This window comes from Lipotes vexillifer, unplaced genomic scaffold, assembly GCF_000442215.2.
Source record: "Lipotes vexillifer unplaced genomic scaffold, Lipotes_vexillifer_v1.1 scaffold31, whole genome shotgun sequence".
Taxonomy (NCBI): domain Eukaryota; kingdom Metazoa; phylum Chordata; class Mammalia; order Artiodactyla; family Lipotidae; genus Lipotes; species Lipotes vexillifer.
Window position 1 is genome coordinate 2,039,190 of NW_006792454.1, and position 21,092 is coordinate 2,060,281.

Sequence of the window (21,092 nt, forward strand, 5' to 3'; positions counted from 1 at the left end):
GAGCGGCGGGAAGAGGTGGAGGAGGAAAATAAAACATGAGGCCGGAGTCTGTAGCATAGCTCATTTTATTGTTTAAACAGTTTTTGCATAGGAAATATATCTGCTTCCAGTAATTGACTGCAGTATGAGCAGCTGCTAGCAGTATAGGCTGGATATAACAGTAACAATCACATTAAGTCAAGCTTGATTTACACCAGTTTAAAACTTGTGGCAATTGAGTTCATTTGCAACCCACAAAAAGTACCCAAAGAACATTATCCTCCAACCGGGCACAATAAAACCTTCGCTAACATTCTGGCCCAGTCTGGGGCTGATCCCAGAGGTCTGAACGCCAGAAATTAAGTAACTGTCATATAATACATCCTACTGCTAAAGGTTTGTTACACGGAGATTGTGCATGTGCCTCCTTTTTGAAAAAATTTAATTAAAATACAAGGTTCTGTATTTATGGCCCATGAGGACAAAAATGCCAAAAGTTTTAAAATGGATCAACCCTGGTGTGTAGCTAGCAAGCAATAACTGACTACTCGTCACCTACAGTTGTACTAAATGTATCTAAAGAAACACACAGTCCTACAAAAGTTGTTCTCAGAGAAATATCATTGAGGTGAGGGCACCTCTTCCCAGGATGCTAAAAGTTCTATGTGATATAAGCACAAATTAACAGCTTGATGAAGACATAATCTAATGCAGCTTTGAGAAGCCTATGCCTGGGTTGGAGTTACCCCTCACATTCTACAATGTTGTAGAGATTTTTTTTTTTTTCCCAAGAAAATGTCATTTGAAACATATTTACAACTGAACTCAACAGAGACTGTGAAATTGAACAGGCACTGCTCATTTGTTTGAGTTTTTTGGTAAACATTTTGCTGGTTTTTTTTTTTTTGTTTGTTTCTTTCTCGTTTTGCATCAACTTTTTTTCAGTCCATGCAACTTCAATGCCCTCGATGAAGAATGCATAATAAGCCATACTTCTTAAAAAAAAAAAAAAAAAAAAAGGCTTCCTTCTGCATAAAGAGATATATTTGCCACATCAGTCCCTGTAGCACAGTTTTCAAAACCATTCTGTCAAAAATACAGTAATACAAGACTGGCTTTAGTGTCACCAGCTCACACTGCCTTTTGTGTATGTAGGCCACCATTTGTTACTGGTACTGTATCATGCAATAAAAGTTATCAGAGGCTGGGGCTGGCGTGCTCATAGGCTAGTGGCACTGAAGCGTTTTCACAATCTCAACAATTTGAATTGCAACACACAGATATTTCTAAAGAGTCTTAACTAGTGAACCCTTTTATTATTAAAAAAAAACAAAAAAACAAAACTACTTACAACCATTGAAGAAAGAATTGCAACAACAACAAAAAAATGTAAAAATTGACCGTCTCCAACTTGTCCCCTTTGACTATATGAACAATGTCACCCACAGATCTGTGGCACGGACACAGTACAAAGAGTTGTCATGGCAATGAGTTTGGCTGATGCAAAGGTCATTGTGCAGGGTCAAAGGGCAAAAATCAGTGGTCCATGTTACCCCCCAACTGCAGTGCTCCACCCCACCCACACAATTTTTAAGGAATTAGAAAAAAAACAGAGGAACTACCAGAAAGTGCAAAATATGAAGAAGGCAGCTTTCAGCTCCTTCAGCATGGAGTAGAACATTCAATTTTGAGCTTTTACAGTTGGACTTGAATAGCCTGCACATTTAAGAAAAAAAAAAGTTTTCAATAGAAACCCAATTTTTTAAAGTCCAGGAAGCATGCAGCTGGTTAATGTTAACCAAAGACCTTGACAGGAACATGTAAACTATATTGAATGTCATGCTTGGGGCCTATCTGCCAGCAATATTGTAGAGTTGTTTCATTACAAATGAATACTGTACACTGAATATGGGATAACTTTCTGCAGCCTTCGTTTCACACGGTACATAGAGTTTGAATCTAGGTAAAGAACACATGTCCTGGTGTCACACCGCTGAAGATGTCCCTGTGCAATCTCTTTTGTTGAGTCCTTATGAAGCTACAAGTCACAAATCCAAGATTCTGCTCCCTGAGGACACGTTATGTGAGACATAGCACGGTTTTGTCATTTTCTGCCTATCCTGAATGCTCTGTGAAACAACCTTAAATACCATCACGTAACAATCACAAAAACTTTTGCTAAAGGCCGTATATACTAATAAAAAGACAGTGGTGCTTCCGACATTCTGAAATGCTCTGAAAACCAACTTTTCCAATACTAAATACAACAAAATAACCTTCATAAAATATAACTTTTCTCCATTTACACTTTTTTAAAGGATTAGTATCCTATGCTTTTCAAGCACAGGAATCTGTGAAATAACTCCTAACATGGACAGATTTTTTTTTTTTTTTTAATACATAACTTAAGAGCCTGGAGAGTTTTAACTCAAGTCCAGTCTCCAAACAAGGAATATTCTTGTTTACTTTAAAAATGGAAACAACATATAGTTCCATTATAATTGTTAAAAAGTTAGCTTTACAAACATGGGAATTTTAATTTAAAAAAAAATTCTTAACAAAACTATACAGTGTACAAATTACTGTCTACAAGGTAGGCGGTTCATGAAGAAGACCTTTCGCTCTTCTTGCTACTCGCAGCTTCACAGATCCATTCACATATTTTTTTTTTTAATGGAGCTGCCCACCCGAACATTACCCCATAACTATATTGCTATAATTAAGATTTTTGCCATGTCTTTATGTACAGTCTCCTTCACTGCCTTTTTCTTTTTTCTCCTTAGACAAGCCTCAAACGCTCATGTCACTCCAGAGGAAACACTTCAGAGGCACTGTGAGGGGTGGGCTGCAAAGCAACGCAGGGAAAGCTGAACAGTGCCGCGGAGCCGGGGCTGGAGACGCCACCCCCTACTGATGCCCTTGGGTGACCTTCACCATCCTGTAGCTCTGCAGTTCTGGGGAGGGGAGGGGCGTGCAAGACCTGCAAGAGGGGGGGCCCTTAGTCACAAGATACTTCCTGGTAAAAAGAGGAGGAGGCCGAAGTGGATGAGATTATATAGAGAAGTAATATCTTTTTAAGAGTTTTATCTCAAAAGGAAAGGAGAAAAAAAAAATGATTAAAAAAAAAAAAGCAACACTTGAACTAGGCCTTTGTATTCAAGAGGCAGGCAGGAATACCCACAGTGTGTAACTTATTTAGCTAGAGCTGCTCATTCACTGGCAAAAAAAAAAGAGAGCGACTCTGCTCTTAGAAAAATACTGCGTGTCCTGTGAGGTTGATTTGTTCACCTACTAGGTTGAAGAGACATGAAGAGCTTGGCTGAGATGATCTGTTTTCCACCAGGGCAAGTCATCACAGAAACGACTGGACTTCCTTTTGAACTTGGGCTCCTGCTGTGCTTTTCAGCATTGGGGCTATCAAACTGAATGGGCTAATCAAACACAATTCTCAGGCCCATAAGCATTGTTCTAAAGTATTCATTATTAAATGATATGCTGTGAGAACAATAGACAGTTTATTTTATTAGGCCACGGCCTGGGGGAAGGGGGTCGGGGGGCTCCTCAGGACAGCCCACCATGTGTCACTAATTCTAAAAGATTTTCCCCCTAGTAATGAATTCCCTCAATGGGACTGGGTGGGGCGGCGGGGGTGGGGGCGGGCAGTGGGGCAGAGTAAAGTAGAACCAGCCTCCATTCGCCCTCTAGCCCTCCGGGGAAATTAAATCCAATGTATACTTGAGGCACCATCCCTTAAAAAAAAAATCCCATCAGCATCTAATGGGCTTAATTCATCCACAGGAAAATTCATTTCTAAAAATTCTCTATTTCCCTTCTACTCTGGTTCTCTGTTTAAAAAGGGCAGGTAAAATGAAAACTTAACAAGCCTTATTATTTTTGTTCCTTAAAAATTGAACTTTGATTTTAATCTAGAAGTCCGAATGCATGTAATAATAGCCCTCTGTTCAATCTCCTGGATATTAAAAAAAATTTCCAAGCGCACTACCATCCGTTTGAAGTAGTGAGTCACAGGTAAATCACAGACTAACACTCATGAAATGAAGAAATGGGGAAGGAAAGTGATGGGGAAAGGATGCGGGAGCACCCCCTCCAGCAGGATGGCATATTTTAGAGGAGAAAGTATGCTCAGGTGTTAAAGCCCCAAAGTTGAAACATCTGCTAGACGTACTTTTCAACGACTATCTGCTAACTATGAGACAGGCTCACTCTCCACTGTGGATCCGGAACTTTCAAGAAAAACGACCCCCCCCCCCCAAAAAAAAAAAAAGATAAGACCGTTTGTTTTAAGCCAAGTCTGCCTCCAGGTGAATTGGTTGTGTTTGCTTGCTCTTACTCTGTTGCTATGAAAAGCAGAAAGGAGTTCCGCTTGCACCCCAGGTGGGGAGTTTGAGAGGGAAACCTGTGAAGTTGAAGTTTTTCACAGTAGGCAGAACAGTCGCTGTGCAGCCCAGGCCCATCTCAGGGTGCCCTGCTTCACAGCTACACTGTAAAGTGTTAAAAATCCTCCCACCCACCCCAGAATATATATATATGTATATTAAAAAAAATCCCCTGTCCATCTCTCAGTACACAAAAGGACCTCATCACACTGCAAAAATAGCAGTACCCACTTTGGTCAATTAAAACAAACAAACAAAAAGAAAAGCATACATTATTTTTTTTTTTAAATCTGTGTACTTACCTATAATAACCAATACAGCTAAAAGCACTACCTACATAGGCAAAACTTGGTATTGCATAATTCGTATAAATTTGAAATCCCTCCCCCCCAAATATTAATTGGAAGATGAAAAACATGAAAGGTTAATAGAAAAAACACCAAAATACTGAAAATATTGCTGGTCGATTACAATTTTTAAGCGGCAACTATACACAGCCATGATATGCTTTATAAATGTGAGATAAAGGTATAACTGTCTAAAAAATCCATGATGTCACACGTTTTTCTTCGTCTGGAGTACAAAATATTTTGTCATAAAAATGGTAAAGATTTAAAATGATAATAAATGCAGCAAAACAAGTGTAGTGATGTCACTTTTTTGTGTTTTTTTGTGTTTTTTTTGTTTTTTAGATTTCAAGGCAAGGCACGTAATGTGGACATTATATCTTCGTGCAAATTAGGATTACTGGAAAGAGTATTTTTAATTAAAATTTTAAGAGACATAGAGGCAAAAATGTGTCTGCCCATGCACACCACAGATCTGTCAATACAAGAAATTTGTTGAACAAGGCTAATGTCTGAAAGCACCATGCAAGTATTCAGCACCCTGATTACATTTGTTTTCTCAAGAGTGCATTTTTATATCCTACACCCTGGCGTTCCCAGTTTGTAAACTGTAAGCTTTACCCTTGTGACATGGATTTGCCTGCCTCTTTGTCTCTAGAATGCAGATTTTATAGAACCTTTTGTACACCCTATGGGTTCTTGATGCAACCAGTAATTTTAAATAAATAAATTCTACCTCCAAGGAGGCTGCAGCTAAACCAACATAAGTGCTGTGTTTTCATTAATTTTTTTTTTCCTCAAGCACATGATTTGTCTTGATTTAATGCCTTTTTACTGCCCTCAAAAACTGAGGGGAAAATAAATTCGTTCAAAATTATTTTAAATTCTTTTTAATCCCCTCAATTTAGAGTCCAAGGGCTGAAGGACTTATAATCATGATTCCCCTTTAGATATAAATTTATAAATTGCACTTGCCTCTGTTAAGTGTTTCTTTTGTGGGGAAACTATTATATTAATTTTTACTGTTGCATGCAGAGATAACACTTCACCTACATAGAGGCATTTCTTCCATAGAGCCTTTGTGTTCAAACTGTTTTTTTTTTTTTCTTTTTTCTTTTTCTTTTTTTCTTTTTTTTTTTTTTTTTTTTTTTTAAAGATTTCAAACTGGGTTACACACTGGAAAAGGCTGGGTTAAGGGCCAAAATTTAATAAATCTGTACTGATAACTAAAGGCTACAGAGATTTCATATATATTTTTTTTAACTTTTAGAAATCAGAGTGCTTATAAAATGGCTGGCTCATGGCTCTGTCACCCAGCACTTCTGATGCCGCCTCCTAGCCTTAGTTGGTGAGATAACCAGGAATAGTGATTCCATGCGTAAACAACAAGAATACTAAACCAATAAAACTAGCTTATCATGCAAATATTAAGGCATCTAGAAAGTCAGTTAAAATATATTGTCATAGAGACAGAACATCTATTTCCCAGCGGACTTCATGTAACAAAGGCTACTTTGCAGGGGCTGCGATCTACCATCAGTGAAATATCATCGACCCTTTTTATGTCATTACAGTTTCAACCTTAAGGGAATTAGTGATTGTAAGTGCTGCGATTGCTGGTCTATTATCTTCTTTCTTCAGTTTTTTTCCTTTCTCCCTTTTTGTTTGTTTTGTCCAGTCTTCTCTTTTCCTTTTTTTTTTTTTTAATTTCTTAAACTAGTGTTGTATTTCATGTTTCCCTCAGTTGCTTGTTTCTGCTTGAAGGAAAGGTTCTCCGATTATGTTCAAACCGTAATTTTGGACATTTGCCGGTAGGATGGGTGTCCTATTTGATACTTGGAAAGGAACCAAGCTAGCCCAGGTACCAGGACTGTTGGCAGGAGAGGGGCAGGAGGGAGGGAAGAGAAAAAGAAAAAATACAACGTTACTCTACAACAATATTAGAAATATAAATTCCATAGGCATCAAATTACTATAATAGCTTTTTTCCAAATTGCAGTTTAATATGAGATACATGTGCTAAATTATAAACATTATACGTATATAAGCTACATGGTCTATTTCTTTCACGGATGGTAAGACGAATTGTGAAAAAAACTCGAGTAAGACTCATCCATAGTTATTAAACTCTGATTGAGGATACTCTTCCTAAAATACTTGGTCTACTCTGATGTAAATATAATATGATTTTTTGTCAAAAAAAAAAAAGAAAGAGAAAGAAAAGAGCAAATCTACAACAGTGCCAACATACTTTGCAAGCAATATTCTGATCTTGTTTTAATTCACCAGCAATTGTGATGTATTTCAATTTTTCACCTGCCTATCGGTTGAATAAAATTGAAAGCCATAATGAAAGAGATTTTTTTTTTTTCCCTTCACAATAAGAGAAAATACATTTATCGGAAGGCCAGTGCATAATGTGTAGTTGGAAGCTGACACCAGAAGCCAGGGCATCCCCTGTCCCTCCGCATCAGTCATGTCTCCACATCCCAGCTGCTCTGAGTTTGGGAGTCTGGAGAGCGGCCTGGGAGAAGCCCCACAGGGAGGGAGTAAGCAGAGGAGAGGCTTGGCCCTCTCCAACCAACTCTAATTTCACCGATGTTGTATTTGGGGCTGTATAAAACAAAAACAGTTCAAAAAACAGCTAATTGCTACTGGCATAATCTCTCATTAAATAAGTATCATACAGAGGAAAATAACACGACACCTACATGTCACAAAACAACCCCATAACATACGTTCTGGGTATACCTAATCAGATGCATTATTTGTTTCAACATTCAACTAGGAACTAATATCAGCTAAGTAACAGCTGCATAAATAATCATGAAACAAGAAAACATCCAACTGACAATTCCATACCCAGTTTTGTCATCGTCTGGCATGGAAATACAACTTCAATGTTTTAAATTTAATTTATCCTTTAAATTTAATTTATATCCTTTTCTTTACTTTTGGAGCCATGAGGTGAGATGGATTCTACTATGGTAGCTATCAAGCTAGACACCCTTATTTTTTCATATTTAAATTCCAGAGGTACAAAAACTTTTATGGAATATTACCTTGAAGGAACAATTTTCCTACCTACTCCGTCCAACCCCAAAAAAGAAAAAGCTTGGATTAAAAAAAAAAAAAGAACTTGAAATGTAACTTCTCACTCCCATGACGCTTTTAAACAAATAGAGAGGCTTATTATTACGTCTAGGTACATATTTCTGAGTTAATATTTTAACAGAAAAATATTCACAATGACCTTTTATGCTAAAGGGATTTTGTGATTAGAGTATGAGATCCATAATAACAAAGTCCACTTCTCTTTCTGTTCTCCATCTAATATAGTACCTGGTACATGGTAGGTGCTCAGTAAATTTTTGGATTAACAGGCAAATCAATTACATATTCCAAATCACACCCAACTATATATTTTTTAAAAGTGTTGCTCATAATCACATAATTTCATGAGTACACTGCAGTTTGGCCCCTACAATAAGAAAATAGGCAGCTCTGAACTTAAAATTAGAGATGTTTAGCATTAACAAAAATTAACTATGCAGGAAAAATCATATAATACTTGAAACAAAAAATTCAAATAAAAGGATATGTCATTATAGGATAAAAAAAAATCATAATTCTGTAGAATAAAAAGTTGTTATTGAAACCTTTTCCAAGAGACTTAACTGTTTTCACATATTTCTCTCTTCCCACGCACATCTTCAACAATTATTTCTGCATTTTGCACCACTGATTGGGCCACTGATTGGGAGGAGTGTTACATGACGCCTCATGAAACATTTTCCCTCCACTGCCCTACTGCACTTGATTACATAGCACTACTATATAGCACTACCTCATATCATAATTATCTGTATCTATGATTATCTTACTTATTGAAAGGTAAGATCTCTAAAGAAAATGACCCTATCTTATCAATCCTTATTGCTGGCCACAGCTGATGCTAATTATTGCTCAACAAATAAATGACAAAAATGGATCTCCATTATTTTTAACCTAAAGCAGGAAGCATGTACAAAAAACAAAAAGACTAGCTCAAATTGATAATCCTTGACAGTAAAAGAAAATGTCAACGACAAGTAAATAACTTTGCAAAATTAACGAGTCCCAAATTAAATGGGCTCTAGGAAGTCATTTAGAAACTGCATATTTTAGGAAAATAAAGTGTATTTTAATGCTTGAAAATAGATGCGACTCCTTAAATGGAGAAGTCTACTGACTAATGGCAGAAAAGACAGGAATTCAGGGTTTATTTTGCCATAGCTTTCTTACTCAGTTCTTTAGAAGAGACATGTATTGTTAGTTTATGGAAAATCCTTGATAAAAATACATAGATGCTAGTGACTAACAGGACTCTTGCTGCAGAAGAGCTAACAAATTCAATTTAGATGTTTATTTAAACCTTTCAAACCTCCCATGCTACATTATGACCACGTCAAAATTGCAGTGTGTGATATATTTGTCAATACTGTTTATGAACCTGTGGGGGGAAATAAATCTCAGACATTAACACTATGCAGATCCCATATATGAGTTTACAAGTCTCTTATTGCCAATCTGGAGGTTAAATACAGAACTGTAAGGCACAGACATTTTTTTAGAGCTTTTTGGTAGTCCCGTTGAAAAAAATCTGGTAAAACTAATTCAAAGATTATGATAACAGTGCAAAGAAAAATGTTTAACCAAACAAAATAACTTAGATCATTTAATTTCTAAAAGACAATGCCTCAAATCTCATAGTTTTTCAGGTAAAAATTTAACAGTGCTTTTTACATATCAACTCTCTCTACATAAGTCAATGTCGATGATTGCCAGCATGGATAAAATAAACACACTTTCATAGTTATGTACATATACAACTAGTTACATGTAAAATGCTTAATCATTTTAATTTCTAATAGAATGAAAATTATATGGATAACCTTATATTCAATCCAATAATCTGTGTCTCTGTCTATCAAGAGATGAGAGTCTCTCAATTGAAAGATTTGAAAATATTCAAAGTCAAATTAAGCCACTTCAGCAATATATCTTCAAGCACTCATTTACTTGGTCTTCATTACATTTTCCATTGCCAAATCACCTTTTTTTTTTAAGGCAAACAGAAGATGAGCACGATTGAAAGTTGAAAGCACATCTTTAAAAAATATTGGGCTTCCCTGGTGTCGCAGTGGTTGAGAGTCCGCCTGCCGATGCAGGGGACATGGGTTCGTGCCCCGGTCCGGGAGGATCCCACATGCTGTGGGCCCGTGAGCCATGGCCGCTGAGCCTGCGCGTCCGGAGCCTGTGCTCCACAACGGGAGAGGCCACAACGGTGAGAGGCCCCCGTATAGCAAAAAACAACAAGAACAACAAAAACAAAAAATAAATATATATACCTGCCATACTAGTAAAAAGAGAAAAGAATACAAGCACTTCGTGGAAAATCAGGCACAAAAAAAAGCCCCAAATATTTTGAGAATACTTTAACACAAAGCAGAATTCACCCTAGTGACTTCTACTCTATGTACGCTCTAAGTATATAATGAGATATTTCATTAAAAATAAGATAAAGTTAAATAAAAATTACAGGAAAAATTAATATATCTGATATCATGGATCATATTTTCATATGATTCTGATCAAATGTATGATGTGGCTGCCGCCCCCCCCCACCCCCGCCACCAAAGGAAAGAAGCAAACAAACAAATTACTTTGACCTTAAGATGCATTAATGGTAGGTGATGGTACGGCTTCATTTTATACTGATCAGACTATCTCAGAAGCATTGTGTTTCTTCTAGGCATCGCTCTTCAAGAGAAAAAAACTCTATGGCATTTTTTTGGTGAAGAAACCCACCAAATCATGTCATTTGAGGAACATTAAACGGAAACAGGGAAGACATGATAGTTGAGTTGAAAAGAAACATAGACTTGTTCCATGGTTCAGGTAGACAGAATTAGCGTAAAGGCAGAAACTTCCAGAAGATACCATGCTGAGGGCCTACTATGAACAAGGTGCTATCTTGGGTGTTTTACATATGCTATGTCACTTAATTTTCTCAATGAACTCTTGAAACTGCCATCATTATCCCCTTTCAACAGATGAGAAAGTTGAGGCTTAAACTCATCCAACGTTACCCACCTAGATCTCAGATACGAATCAGTTCTGATTCCCATGGCCATTTAACTATATACTGCTTCCCTGGGAAGTTAGACATTGACCAAACATTCAAAAGAACTTTTGAACAGAGTTTTCTGAAGGCAAAATGTATTTGCTTCAGGAGACAATGAATTTCCCATGCCCCACACAGCTGGCTAGTGCTGCAGCAGACTTGTGCACAGAATATGTGATCAGTCAGGGTGATCTAGCAAATCTGAAATTTGATATATCTACCTCCTTTGAAAACAAAGCTGGTTGAGAGTGACGTTACGGTGAGGATTAAGGAGGAGGAAGATACCTCCTTCTTCTTTTTAAAAATGATACACTATTTATATATTTCTTTTCCGGGACAAATTGGATAAAATGGCTAGTCTTTGCATCTACAAGGAGTAAAGAGACTCTGTACCTTTCAAAGAAAGAAAGTGAGAAAACTCCTCTGGACAAGTCAACATCTGACTTGGTTGTGCTTTATAAAAATTATGCATTCTGTGACTGTGTGTTCTAGGCCAAAAAGGGTTGGGTCCTTAGCTTTTAACTTGGTATCCACGCAAGAACCATGGCGTACCAAGTAAACATATATGGAGTCATAAGTTTAGTAAAGAACCAAAGTCAAAGGCTTCCTTCAACTATTCGCCCTGAAATAAAAGCTAATTGAAGAATGGCAAAATTCATTTATTACTAGTCTGTGTGCATCTGATAATGGGTTGGGCAACCCATTTGTCAAACATTTTATGAAATGTCAAAGTATCCAGTGTACTAATACTTTTCAGGGGAATAATCATATCACCCATTCAGATTTTACATACTGATTTAATCATAAGACTACCATATTTGCTTTAAAGATAGTAAGTACTCTTTTAAGAAGCTTAAAAAAATATTACGGGAATGAAGCACCAAGAATTGTATATATTCATACATACCTCAACTGTACCAGTAGCCACATTACTTATAGATAGCAATAAAAATAAGCAATTGGGCTGCCCTGGTGGCGCAGTGGTTGAGAGTCCGCCTGCCGATGCAGGGGACACGGGTTCGTGCCCCGGTCGGGGAGGATCCCACGTGCCGCGGGGCGGCTGGGCCCGTGAGCCATGGCCACTGGGCCTGCGCGTCCGGAGCCTGTGCTCCGCGACGGGAGAGGCCACAGCAGTGAGAGGCCCGCATACCACAAAAAAAAAATAATAATAAGCAATGGCCCAGAAAGCATGGAAAATAAATAAAATAAATACCTTAATTTAAAAGCAGGATTTGCCCTTAATTCCACTGCACCTGTTTCAAATACCCCCAAGAAGGAAAGTTTATTATTTCCTTGGCTAAACTTTTCTAATTCTGTTACTATAATATGAACACACAGGTAATAGTATCTCTCCCAAAATGCACAATAAACAATTTTCCCTATTAATAGCTAAAATCTACCTGGAAAAACCAATCAAGGGCAGGCTAATTAAGTATTAAGTTAGAAACCATGCTGTCCTGGATGTGTGCATTTGGACTGGAGGCTTATTTCAAACAATATAGCACAAATGCTGCAGACTGTCTTATGAAAAAATGCTCCATCAGACCAGGGGAAGGAATATATGGGTAGTATTTAAGTACCCATGTATTTAGGAATTATTACATAAATTATTATATATAAAGAATATATCTAAGAATTCATTAATGTATTAGAGCAAAGAAAATGGTACTTATTAAATATACTAGTTGCTAGCACTTACCTAGTGTGTGCATTTGCCAGGCACTGATCTACGTGCTAGACCTACTTTAAAGCTTTCAATCCTCATAATACACTTATGAGAAAAGTACCATTATTATTCTGACTTTACAGATGAGGAAACTGAAGCTGGGAAGTTGTGTCTTGCTCAACCCCTGCTGCTGTTAGATTGTAGAAGCCAGGATTTGAAATCTAGCAGCGTGGTTCTAAAACCTGCATTCTTACCCACTACACTTCACCTAATCTCCCTCTTCTGTGAACACACTACTAATATTACTAAGCAAGAATTCATATTATCCTTGAATTATACAAGAGATTCTATGAATTGAGGTCCAAATCATTTAGGCACACTGAAATTCCCAAAGAATATAACTTTTCAACACAAATACCTGTATTTTATTTATCCAATTCCAGATTCTTTTCAGCTGAAGGCACTATTTACCTTTTTTGAGGTACATACAGATGTGGCTGTATGTCAGTAACTTGCTTGTTGCGTTCCACTTCTGATGCAGCTAGACTAGAAGTGAAAGTGCTTTACACAGGTCTTGGGTTTCTTCAATTTATTTCCCCCATTTTTAAGTATCATTATTGCCATCGGAATGATCCTATTTGCATGCACGATGATTTCTAATGATTATTACTATTTGTAATAATCTGTATTGGAAAGCTCCCTGGCCGGCTCTTAACCTAACTGCAAAGTACTCTTGTGGGCTCTCTGAGAAACACCAAATATCATAAACTGCAGGTGTCTCAATGGAATTCTTCTAACTGCAAGCAACAACACTTCATAGTAATGAAAGAGAAACATATCTGTTTCTTAACTAAGTAGGAAAATAGCCTGTTTCATTGCTACTCCTTGGGGACCAACGATTTTGAAAATAACATATCCAATCCGTAGGCCATCAAAGCTCATTAATTTATATTCAGTTGTTTCAGGTGGGTTTTGTTATCAGGGCATGCTGGATTGCGTGTTAACTTTACTATGTGTGAGTACTAGCATTTTCTAAATAAAATAATGGCATATGCCAGTGAAATATGTCATCCAATGAAAAGCACAGGGCAAGAAGAGCCTTTATGTATGGGGCCACTGCAGCTAATTACCTAATGTGTACATTATAATGTCTGTACTCTTTTAGTAAACAGCCCTTACAAAATTCTAGAAGACCCTTCAACAAGGCAATCTATATACTTGAAAGTAATAAAAACTTATTTCCTTAAAATGTTTACTTTAGACAGAAGTAGGAAAAATAATCTTCCCCTAAACAGGCCAAATTTTTAAAAAACCCTAAAAACTGTGTTCCAGTTTTTTTCATGTTTTAGAACTGAAAATGGAAGATAGAGATTTACTATGAAGATGACTAATTGTAAATAAATGACAGTACACAGACGCATATGTATCTAACAAGCTACGTAGCTGTGGGAGGTTTTAGCCAATTAAAAATATAGAATTACGAGGCTCAAAGTAGCGATTTGACCTCCTCCCACAGACTGCACCCCAGCGGAGAATCCTACGTGTGGATTTCCATCCTCTTTCTCTAGTCTGTATTCCTTTCTATCCCTGAGCTCCTTTTCAGTGCTATTGTTACAAGTGCTACAGCTCCCCTTATTAGCATATGTGAGTCTTCAACAGCAGACAAAATTCCCTACAAAAATAGTGCTTCCAAATAGTGCCTTTCACTAGAGAAAATCACCCAAGGCATACCAAATTAAATAGAAATGTAAGTTTTATACAAAGGCAAAATGTGATTCTTTCCCAAATGATTTTCATTGAAAAGCAAAAATCAGTGTTATTGGCACGACCTCTAAAGGACAGAACTTTTTTGTCTCAGAATTCCTAAGCATAAAATCAAAAATGATTAAGGAACTGAACATGTTTTTATGTTATGCCTGCTACTCTGTTCACATGTGCAAAAAGACCTTCCTTCTCATAAAACAAAAATTAACAAAGGAGAGAATAATTGTAGCTGTCTGCAATTTCTGAATATTCAAAATTTGTGTTCTTCAATTTCTTGAACTTTTTCGCCTTTTGTAATTTGTCGTTACGTTGATTACCATGCTTACTCATTCATATGCTTTGTTATCTCTGCAAATATGACTGAAAATTCACTATATACCTCCTAACAGCACTAGCAAACATGAGAATCAAAAAAGTAAGTTACTAAAGGGTGCGTTGGCCACTGACAGAGCTGATTTCTCAGGGAACTAATACATATGTAAATATGGTACTTTCCATGAAACATCTTCAAATCAAGGAGGTGTTTAATATACTTCTTTCATTGCAAAGGGTTAATCAGCAAGGTTTACATTTGGGAATTTTCGGCATCACGTTCCTCCTTCTCCCGCAGTACAGCCAAAAATCATCTGACAGGAAACGTAAGATTAAGTTTGTCCTACCTAAGCGAACAAAGAGTGCTCTGAACAGGCCACTGGTTTACTGCAGAGCGGGAACTTTTCTAATCCTGCTGGAATCTGCAGCGCTGCTCAGAAAATATCGCAGAAAAAGTTGTTTTCTTTCCTCTAACATCTTGTCTCCGGGTCATCCCATTTTGGTCACACTGCAGATCCTGCTGCTTCTCCCATAAAGGTTAACTTAAATCTCCAAACATAATCATGTGGAAAATGGACATTATTGATTCCTATGGTCCATTGTTCCCCTATCCTAAGTCCCTGAAGTTCAAGTTCAATCTGGAATTACATCATGTCTGGTTTCTCCTGGTTACCAGACGGCTTGAGACGTGACCACGGCTACAGAAAAAACAAACAGCCTTCTTCACGCTTCGGCTCCCCTATCGATTCAAACGTAAACTTTTTTTCTTTCTCTCAAGTATGCTTCAAGTATGGAGCATGGTTAATTTAGAGATTAAGCTCCAAATTAGATTATCTAATGGCATCTTAATGGATTGCTGACCCATTTCCTGTGGGATGGCAGCATGCAAGTCTGGCTGGAATACAATTAATTTCTTAGGAAGTCTTCTGAAGAGTTTCCTAGATAAAAAGGAAACGCTGTGTTGTGCAAATCTTGCTTTACAAACGGAGAAAGTTAGGCAAAACTGCAACAAATCCCAATGTATTTTTCAACAGCCAGATTACAGATACTGCGTGTGTGTAAACACCAGATAAAGATCATTTTTAAGAACGATCACATTTAAATTTTTGATTTCATAACAGGTACAAATAATTTTTATGTAAATGGGGAAGTAATTCTTTTAAATAGAATATCCAAGTACAAAGAACAACACTACTTAGCAGCCCTGGTTCCCAAACAATGGTCATGTGCAATTTTGGCTTTTGCAACTCCCCTCCTTGAACGGGATTCTTCCATTCATCTACCTTATCAGCATTTCTATCATGGTCCCAGAGTGGTTCTAGGGGCCCAGAATGGTGTGTAAAAAGTTGAACATTTTGAACACACTTTAGAGCTGACAGCTGAAAAGGAAATTCAGCACTCTGAGAATAAAGCTCCCCCCAGGAACTCCAGGAACAACCCAGCTGTTGTACTGTAGTTATGTGTCAAGGTAACAAACTGAAAGCAGGAAATGCTAACCTAGTGAATTTGTAGGGATGGTCTAGGTATGATGTTGAAATACAAGTTAACTATTAGCATTACGTAAAGCCCTTTAATTACATATTACCCTTATCATACATGTGCCACATGTATAACACATGTGTACATGCATGTACGTGCATACACAGCACACATATACATATATTTACATACAAACATAGTTTGCACCACAATATTGAAAATTATTTTGTTTAAATATTCATTCTCGAGTCGTTGAGGACATATATTTTACAAAGAAAATTTTATGGACAAAGCAGTGAAAATGGTACATGGTTGAGGACAGGGTTATGCAAACAGGCTTAGATGTATGAAATGAACGCTATTACTCCTTCTTTTTTTGCCCTCCTTCTCCTGACCAACCAGATCTAAACAATCTTTACTGGCTGCTAAATTTCTCCTGGGAAATCAAGCAACTCTCTAGAATTGCAGTAATAAACGACAATTTCTTACAAAAACATGTGTAAAGTAACTCCAGAATGAAGTATTCAACTCATAGAAAGGAACTGCTAACACATGTAACATGGAAAATAGCTGATAAAAGTCTCTTCGGTGCCATTCAATTATGGCATCAGCAGAAACACAAAAATCCCTCCAATTATTTCAGTAAAATCTTCATTTATTCATTATTTCAGAGGCTGAGCAAATGGTTTGTGTAAACATATCCTTCAGTAACACACACATGTTTATTTTAGCCATCTGAAGGCTGCTGCTATGTTTATAGAAGCCATCAGACACATACAGCCACTCACTTGTGGCTTTGCCTTTTCTTGAAAGGGGTGAAGAGGGAGAAGAGGGAATGAAACAATAAATCCAGTTTCTCTTTTGCATAAAGCACTACCTCCAACGTTTTTAAATAACTTCTGTTTATGTTATTCTTGGATTGTCCTTTGGCTTTTTCTTGTTCATTCAATTATATTGCTCTTTCATATTTGCTAGTACAAGCTATGCTCTGGCTATAGAAAGAAAGCCAGTTAGGGAGTTAACTGCTGTAATTTGTTTATACCCACATAACTCACATATGTAACAGTGTAATTTGTCCACATCAGAGGACAAAGCACAGACACAACAGTACCCTTATGAACAACATAAGCAACTCATCATCACCTATTACCCGGCTAAGAGCTGAGCCCCTCCAGCCTCAAGCAGAAGTAAGCCCTCCACCAAGGGATTTCACTCTGGGTTGACTGCAGTACCTGACCTTTGGGTTAGAAAAAAATTCACATTTTCAAGACGCAAGCAACACACACACACACACACACACACACACAAATGGCTCACAAAATTCTAAGGTCAAAACAACAGAACACCTTCGGGGTTGCAACTTAATAAGTCTGTGAAAACTTTCCAACGGAGTCAGCTTTGGTTCCGAAGAGAACGTTTATACATTGTGGGGTGGGGGACGCGTGGAGGGGGAGGAGGGTGGAGGAAGTCTTCCAGTTTTGATTATACTCACTCAGCTCCCTCAGCACTGCCATTTTCAGCCCTGAAGAAGGAGCTGCTTTGACATGGAAACACCTCTACAGAAGGATGGGCACAAGGCAGTAAAGGGGGGCGACCACGGACGAGTGATTATACAAAGAAGGTAACGGTAGCAAACAACAATCAAAACAAAGCAAAACCAAAACACCTTCTTTGCTTTGCCCTTTGCTACCTCAAAGTCTCCGGGGATTGCCTTTCATTCAAAACAGAAAGCAACAACCGCAACAAAAATAACGTGATATTTTCTTTATTCCATTAGGACAAAGGCAAATAAATGATTTAATTCTCTGGTTGAACAGATAGACATTTCTCATGTATTTTTAATTTATTCAGATCATTCTAAAGTTGTAGCAGTGCCCTGAAGATTTTAGATGTCTGTTATCTGCCTTAAAAGTAGTAGTGTTACAGACATTTGTGATTTCTTTTTTCAATATCTTTTCTAGGAAAAAAAAAAAAAAAACTACTGAGTTTCATAAATAACTATAAGACACACACTGTAAACCATGAATAAATTATGAATATGTTATGCCACAGACATGACCTATTTTATGATCAAATATGGACTCCACGCGTGCCTATTTTTGATAAGTATAACAAAGCAAAGCAAATTCCTGTCGCATTTGAGCACATTTACTCTGAACTGTATGATACTTGGATTTTAAGAACGGTGAGGGTCTGTATCAGTCACAGTGTGTCTGGGACTGCCCACCACAGAGATTCAATAAATACCTGTTGAATGTATGAACGTGATGCCTGCCGTTATCAATTATGTGCCCTCTGAATCATGATAAAAAGGGAAGAAACAAACCAAAAGCTACCTTCGTCAAGCTTTTTGAAGCACTAAGGCCATTCTACATATCATGATCTGCTAATCCAAAACAATTATTTTTGAGAGAGGAAATAAAAGAAATCTTAACTACATGAATTCCAATTTTTTTTTCTGATTGTGACCTGAAACTGATGACCACACCACTTTTTCACCAAGAAGATGATTTGCAAGATGAACAATGCTCTCCTAAGAACTGAGTTTAGTCGTCATATTAATTCACTCCAATACCTGTGTTCTGTGGTGATTCACTGTCCACTCACCTTTTCCTTTTGGGGATAACAGTGTTTGAGTTGAAACAGCACTACGAACTAGGTACAGTTATAGTTTAAGTCTTCAATAATTTATATCCTTATTTCGCTTTAATGTACTTTAGCGATACTACCCAATTTTAGATAAGTAAATGTCAATCAGTAATCCACAGATTGGGAAGTTCACACAGCTATAGCTACATTTAAAAACACAAGTTCTATCCATCTGACTTGCAATTTTTTCTAAATATGTTAAGGCTTGTATGTAGAAATGGGCCATTTAGCCAACCAACAGAGCATGGAATATAAGGAAAAATAAAACTAGATCCAAACATTGTGTTATCAAGTCGAATCAAATTAAATTTTAAAATACTTACTAATAAAGACTATTTAAATAAATAGTTTATCTTCTTTCATTGAGTTTATCTTCTTTTTTGTAAGTATATATAGTATTTTTTCCAAATGGAGGAATAATATAAGCTTCATGGAAAAAAATCAAAATAGGTAAAAATGTACACATTTTAAAGAGGATGTTATACTAATCTTTAAAAAGAGGAAAAGTCATATGGTATTCATTTCAGGTAGTGAATTAATAAAAAGTCAACAGGCTTTTAAAACAGAATCCAACTAATTTTCTTAATTTTTACCTGAGAAAAAAGTGGGCATTTCATTAATTTCATTCTTTGAAACTGTACTCTTCAGCAGTTTCTATGAAGCATATGGGGATGCGCAGCACTTTTACAACTGATACCCAAGTATGTACTTTTAACACAGGGATGCTTAGTAAAGAGACGATGACAGTCATAACACAGTTGGAAAATTATGTTGGCTCTACTTTTGTTGAACTCCTGATGGGATTACCTCACTCTCTTCTGTAAATTTTTATCTCATTACATAAGATTATACCATGAATTTTAATCATTTAATTTGTCAATTTGACACAATTTATTCTTTATTGAAATAATTCATAAGAAGCTGAATTAGCACTACTTACTTTCTAAAACCAGTACCTGAGACAATATCAAAACTAGTTTCGAAAATGAAGTTTTAGAATGATTTTCTCAGCCAACCAAATAAAGTCAGCTCTCAGTGATTCACATCAATGTATAAACAGAAGTTAAAACTTTACTTAAACAAAATTCCTTCTCTAGCCGTTGATTCCAACAATCCCCCCACTCCAAAATTCATGAGTGTTGCTAATAACAGTTAAATTGACGAATTTGAAATTTTTCTTTTAGGTAGCTTTTTCCCTCTGAGAGGGGAGTAAATGAATAGTAAAATGGCTTAACGTTAGCAGTAAAGAAAAAGAACTGAAATGAGAAGAATCTATAATGTGAAAACCCCATGCTTTTTCCTCAGACAGCTGAAAAAAAATCTTCCCTAAAACTGTGATTTCATTTTTCAGGTCCTAAAATCTAAGTGTCAAATCCCCTCCTCCCCACCTCCCCCCAGTATTATAAATCGTTCACAACATTTGACAGCACTTAGGAATTCCAGTCACCAATTAGCATATGCTCTAATCTCCAATTAATTTGAAGTTGCATCTAAATGAGAAATAAAGGAAGAGGGTAGGGAGAGAAGGATGATATAGCCAAAACAACTAAAATTTTAACATATATATACTTTCTGTAAAGCTAGTTAGAAACAAACACTATAGCTCATGTAATTTTAGGTGTAAGTGTAGGGTTGGAAATAATTAAAATGTTACCTTTGCCAAGTAATTCCCAATGTATCCTCACTGGTACTGGGGTATAAATGCCTGCCGTTTTGATTCATGGTCCAGTCACAAATCCTCAGCTGTCAATTGAAACCTAGCAGTCAGATATGGATCGAGCAGTACTACAGTTTTTAGTATTTAAATGAACACATGCAAACTAGTACTGTACATGGCATTAACCTTACTTTCCCAAGAGGCAACTTAAAAAAAAAAAAAAAAAAAAAGAGCAAAAGAAAACCTTACTCTGAAAAGCAAAATTCCTAGACTGTTTTTCAGAAAAAGCTATTGCAATATGCTTCTCTATTAATTAAAGCATACAAGAGAAATGAGTGCTTAGAACATAACAATTAGACATTAATTAGAGTACAAAATGTGCTGAAATAAAAGCAAACGTTAATGTTCAATAGAGAGATATATTTTTAGAAAAAAAATTTTAAAAGCTTTTAAAAATATGTAACATACCAAATAATCTGCACTGAGTAAAATAATCAATAACTTTTAAGCATGCAGTTTGCAAAACACAGAAGACATGCAGTTTAGAGGAGAAGGGTCCCACCTTATAAACATCCTCCCTAACTTATGTTTAGAAGCATCAAGGGATTCAGTTTTAGATGTTTACTAATTTTGTTTTATTCAAAGTGGCTTTTTTTTTTTTTTTTTTTTTACAAAA

General features: G+C 36.7%; 1 protein-coding gene across 6 annotated transcripts in view; it reads right to left on the reverse strand.

Annotated features, from left to right (window-relative positions):
- Positions 1–44: 44 nt before the first annotated feature.
- NFIB (nuclear factor I B) overlaps positions 45–21,092 on the reverse strand; it is a 452,552-nt gene continuing 431,504 nt past the window's right edge. For 4 of the 6 annotated variants that reach the window (XM_007465640.1, XM_007465642.1, XM_007465641.1 and 1 more), the window contains 2 exons: positions 20,414–20,502; positions 5,869–6,593 (listed from right to left, as the gene is read on the reverse strand). In XM_007465640.1, the coding sequence (XP_007465702.1) occupies positions 6,464–6,593; positions 20,414–20,502 (219 nt within the window). In that variant the 3' untranslated portion in view covers positions 5,869–6,463. Of the gene's footprint in view, positions 6,594–11,796; positions 11,802–20,413; positions 20,503–21,092 lie in introns of all 6 variants that reach the window. The other 2 variants (XM_007465643.1, XM_007465644.1) reach the window with 2 other exon arrangements.